Here is a 4,171-nt window from a genome sequence, read left to right on the forward strand (position 1 = left end):
CGTTTTTTTTTACTGCCGACCGCTGGTGCCTTTCTTTGACCCGTGGCCAGGTGTCATCCAAGCATTCAGAACTAGGGGCCGAAGAATGGCACCAGCGGTCGGCAGTAAAACAAAAAAAGGGTCTCCCCTGCTTTCTGTCACTTGTTTTCCAACAAAAAAAATGTCTAAAAATATCGCGATTTTCCCAAAAAATAAGACGAACACATCCTTACGGACGACTGAAAATAAATACAGAGCCTATCAATTACAGTTTGCAGTTTGAATCGCTTTAATATCTGTATTAGAACTGAAGATAATATAGTTGCACATTTTTGTACTTTTAAGCAACAATTTTTATTATTTTCTAAATTTCTCAACTGCAATTGGTTCACAACAGTTTTCCTCATACTCATGAATTTTTTCAAATTTTTTCCATCGCCCCTTGTATAAGAAATGATGCTCTAAACTTGACTGTTCTTAAATGTACCCAAAAAACCTTACTTTTTTTACATTTTTCAGTCTTCTAAGCATAAAATTTTTTTTACATAAAAGTCTTCAAGCTCATTAACGTAGAACACTTTTAGCTTTTAAATGACTATAGTTTTCTCGCCGATAGTAAGTGTGCCTTCACACGTTTAGTTGCAAAGGATAGTCGGCACTCTAGGTGATCATTTATGGCCTCGGCGCCAATTCTGTACTCGGCATCGTTAATCTTCATTCTGTGTTCGACTTTCATACGGAGTGCCGAGGTTAATAGAAAAAATTTACTAAACCACAAAATCCTATTCGGTGTAGTAATATAGTTCATATTGACACACCAAGGAAAGAACCAAGATAAATTGAGCCAGGCGTGGTCTGAATTAAATAAACTCTAAAAATTAAAATAAATAAGGACCATCAACATCGTCTGGTCGAGTCAGTGCGCGTTGGTTAGGTTAGTTAAAATAGCAATTCCGATAATAATTCTGATGTCACTGTCGAGGTAATTGTAATGTGGGGCGTGAATTCTTGTCCTGGCGGCGGATCGTAGTTTGAGGGTAGCCATCGAAGATTTGTCATTTGATTTTGCAAAATTCCGTGCGATGGGGACGCGATTGCATAATATTAAATTTCGGGAAGACTTTTAACTAAAATGATCTTAGTCTTAATGGTCGTTAAGTGGTCATTACAGGCGAATACGATCGTTCAAGACGGCGGCAACCTTCATTGACCTTTCTTTTCGAGAATGGGGCCCCATGTTGGAAGGTCGTGATTACGATTAAAAAATTAATCTGACGTATGAATTTCGGTCTGTGTGGCGGGAAGCTTACTAGTGTGCGACACTCCAAGATTGTGGTAGCCTCAAATGACCTTAAAGGTCAAGCACGGACCACAATGTTGGAAGGTCGTTAATTAAATAACCAATCGAGTTAAATACGGCAATCCAAGATAGTGGCAACCTCAAGTGATTTCTCAAATCATTCATGGACCATAATATTGGATGGTCGTTAAATAATTGATTCCACAGATATAAGGACCTGATTAATTTCAATACCATGTCTAGTGTTAAGTAAACAATGATTCGTAATCAGGCGTGTGAATAACCATGATTTCTTTTACGGGCTTATCTAAATAAATTGTGAGGCATCCATAGCCATTTAATAAATCCAACCGTATTGTGACCCGTATTATTGGTCTTATTTTATTTACTTAAATGTGTTTAACGTTCTTCGTTGAGTCGTTGTCTTCCTTGCTCAATTCTTCCTAACCTCACCCCTCTCTGTGTTGGGCTAGCAGGAGTTGAAAGTATAAAAATAAAATCATAAGTGATAGGTAAATTGATATCATAAAAATTCCTTTTGATTGATTAGGGGATTTTATTAATTTTATAAACGATCTGGTGCCCTTCAGGCAATTTAATAACTCCCATCCGCCTTAAAACACAAATAATTGGTCTAGTAAAAGCCAATAGCCTGGGAGCCTAAAACTTTAAATAGTTTTTCGCCAGAGCTCAGCCAATATTTAAGGCGAGTTTATAAAATTATTGATTGGTTGAAAAACTGGCCAATAACTAACATTCTAAAAAGCCAAGGTTACAATATATATTCAGTATAATTAATTATAATTAATTGATTAATAATAATTATTAATTAATTTATTATTATTATAAAATCGCAAATCAAAATTCTCTTGAAAACTATGCGACTAAATTTGACTCATGATTTTCATCAATGGAGTACCAGTTCGTGGTCTTTCTGAGTTATGTTTACCTTTCATACACAATAAATATTAGCGAATCCGTTGACATTTTTCTTTTTATTCTAGCACAATGGCTTTGAATAGAATAATGACAGATGACGAAATACAAAAATATTTTGCAAATTTTCCGTCCGACGAAGACGATGCAATAGACCATCTGCCCGAAGATACTGACTGTGAAAGTGACCCTGATTATGAACCGAGATCAGAAGAGTTTTTTATGATGACGAGCTCAACAATAACACAGAAGAAGCTGAGAATTGCTATCCAAAGAGAAAACATTCGAAAGCCTACCCAAACTCAAAACACAATCGCAAAAACTCTGGATGCCAGATTCCAGCTCCACAGGATGAAAAGCATCGTTTCACTTCTCAAATGTTTTCTTCACTCCCAGAGGCAGCAGTCGAGGAATCATCAACAACGTGCAGGTATTTGATCACATGGTACATAGACGTAAAATCGGGGGAAATGGCTATATTTGGCAAACACAACCACCCAAGGGGGTATGTGGTGAGCATATAGTATTAAGTAAAAAATACTTGGAATGTGTTTCCAAGGCTTAGAAAAAAAATAGCGTCTTAAATAAGTATTTATTTTGCGAGTTCTATTCATTATTTTTCGTAATCTAATTTTGCTATATTTGTATTCTATTCTAATTGATAAGTTTTTTGTCCTTTTGTAATTGTGAAATGTTTTAGAAGTTATTTTGTTCGGAATAAAATTTGTATACTATTTATTCTAGCATTCCTGCTTCAATTTCTCCATGTGGGTCAAAATGACTCACATCCTTTTTATTTGATTCTGCCGAGATCGCACTGTTTCAGACAGAGCTAGTTTAAATAAAAATGTATAAATTGAAGTGTAAAAAGAAATATCGATAATTCATTAAATCAAAATGAAATTTCTTTAAAGTAATATTTCTGATTTAAAAGAGCAAAAATAAAAGTGTTTATCACCTTATTATATTAAGTTCTATGTGGAAATTGTTTCTTGTAAGATATTTGATGTGCTTATCGCTGTTTGTTTGAATTTTTTGATCTGAGTAACCAGAAGGATATTGAGGAGGTAAGGAAACTTTTACAAACATCAGACGATGAAGACGACCCAGCCGCGACAGAGGACTTGGGAGAAGAGAGCAACATCGCTTCACAAGATGAGATGGAAGAAAGAGGAGAGGACTCATGCACTGAGCAAGAGATCACTGATGATCCTGATGAGCATGACCTTGAAGAACAACCAGAGCTATTTTCATTGGGAAAGGATAGGAAGACCACGTGGGTCAGGAAGCCACCAAGGAAGGCTAAGCGCAGAGGACCGGAAAATATCATAACTCGACCTCCAGGGGTTATAGGTTCTGCTAAACAGGCTAAAACGCCAGAGGAAATTTGGAACCATTTCTTCACTTATGACATGCTTAAGTTTGTAACGAAGTTACAAGCCCCCCGTTACCATACGGCCCTGTGGGCCTAGGATTGGGAGTGGGGAGAGCCACCTCAGTCCTTATTACCACCAACCCCATCCCCGGACAGTCAGTCTACGTTGAGTCTTAGCCTCCCGTCACGCCTGGTCAGTCTGCCTCCGATACCAGCACCAAGCCACCCGAACGCCACCCCCCGAAAGGATCACTCACCAGCATCATCGCCGACCGGATATTATCAACTCCTGTAAGTTGGTTAATAAAGCCTTTTATTTTATATCTAATAGCCTCCTCCTCATTGACTACACCCGCTTCTCGACGTTTCAAATCCCCTTCCTTTCCTTTAATTTGTTAAATCCCTCACAAATTTGGCGCCCTCCTAAAATTACCCACATTCCCTCCAAAAATCCCGAAAACGGAAGTTGAGAATAGAGGTGTTTTATTGATTTTTAGAAAAAGTGCGGGTAGAGATGTAATTAGTCCGAAAAAGTGCGGGTAGACTGTTATATATGTCCGTTAAATAGTTGGTATACTTCG

General features: G+C 37.5%; 2 protein-coding genes across 2 annotated transcripts in view; one reads left to right on the forward strand and one right to left on the reverse strand.

Moving 5' to 3' along the window:
* Positions 1-3,438, forward strand: part of LOC117181161 — an 8,440-nt gene extending 5,002 nt beyond the window's left edge. The window contains exons 2-3 of the mRNA XM_033373728.1: positions 2,284-2,645; positions 3,268-3,438. Coding sequence (XP_033229619.1) covers positions 2,284-2,645; positions 3,268-3,278 — 373 coding nt within the window. The 3' untranslated portion in view covers positions 3,279-3,438. The remainder of the gene's footprint in view (positions 1-2,283; positions 2,646-3,267) is intronic.
* The window catches only part of LOC117182082, a 130,462-nt gene that overhangs the window by 55,633 nt on the left and 70,658 nt on the right, over positions 1-4,171 (reverse strand). The gene's annotated exons all lie outside the window — the stretch shown is intronic.

The sequence above is a fragment of the Belonocnema kinseyi genome, chromosome 10 (assembly GCF_010883055.1).
Source record: "Belonocnema kinseyi isolate 2016_QV_RU_SX_M_011 chromosome 10, B_treatae_v1, whole genome shotgun sequence".
Taxonomy (NCBI): domain Eukaryota; kingdom Metazoa; phylum Arthropoda; class Insecta; order Hymenoptera; family Cynipidae; genus Belonocnema; species Belonocnema kinseyi.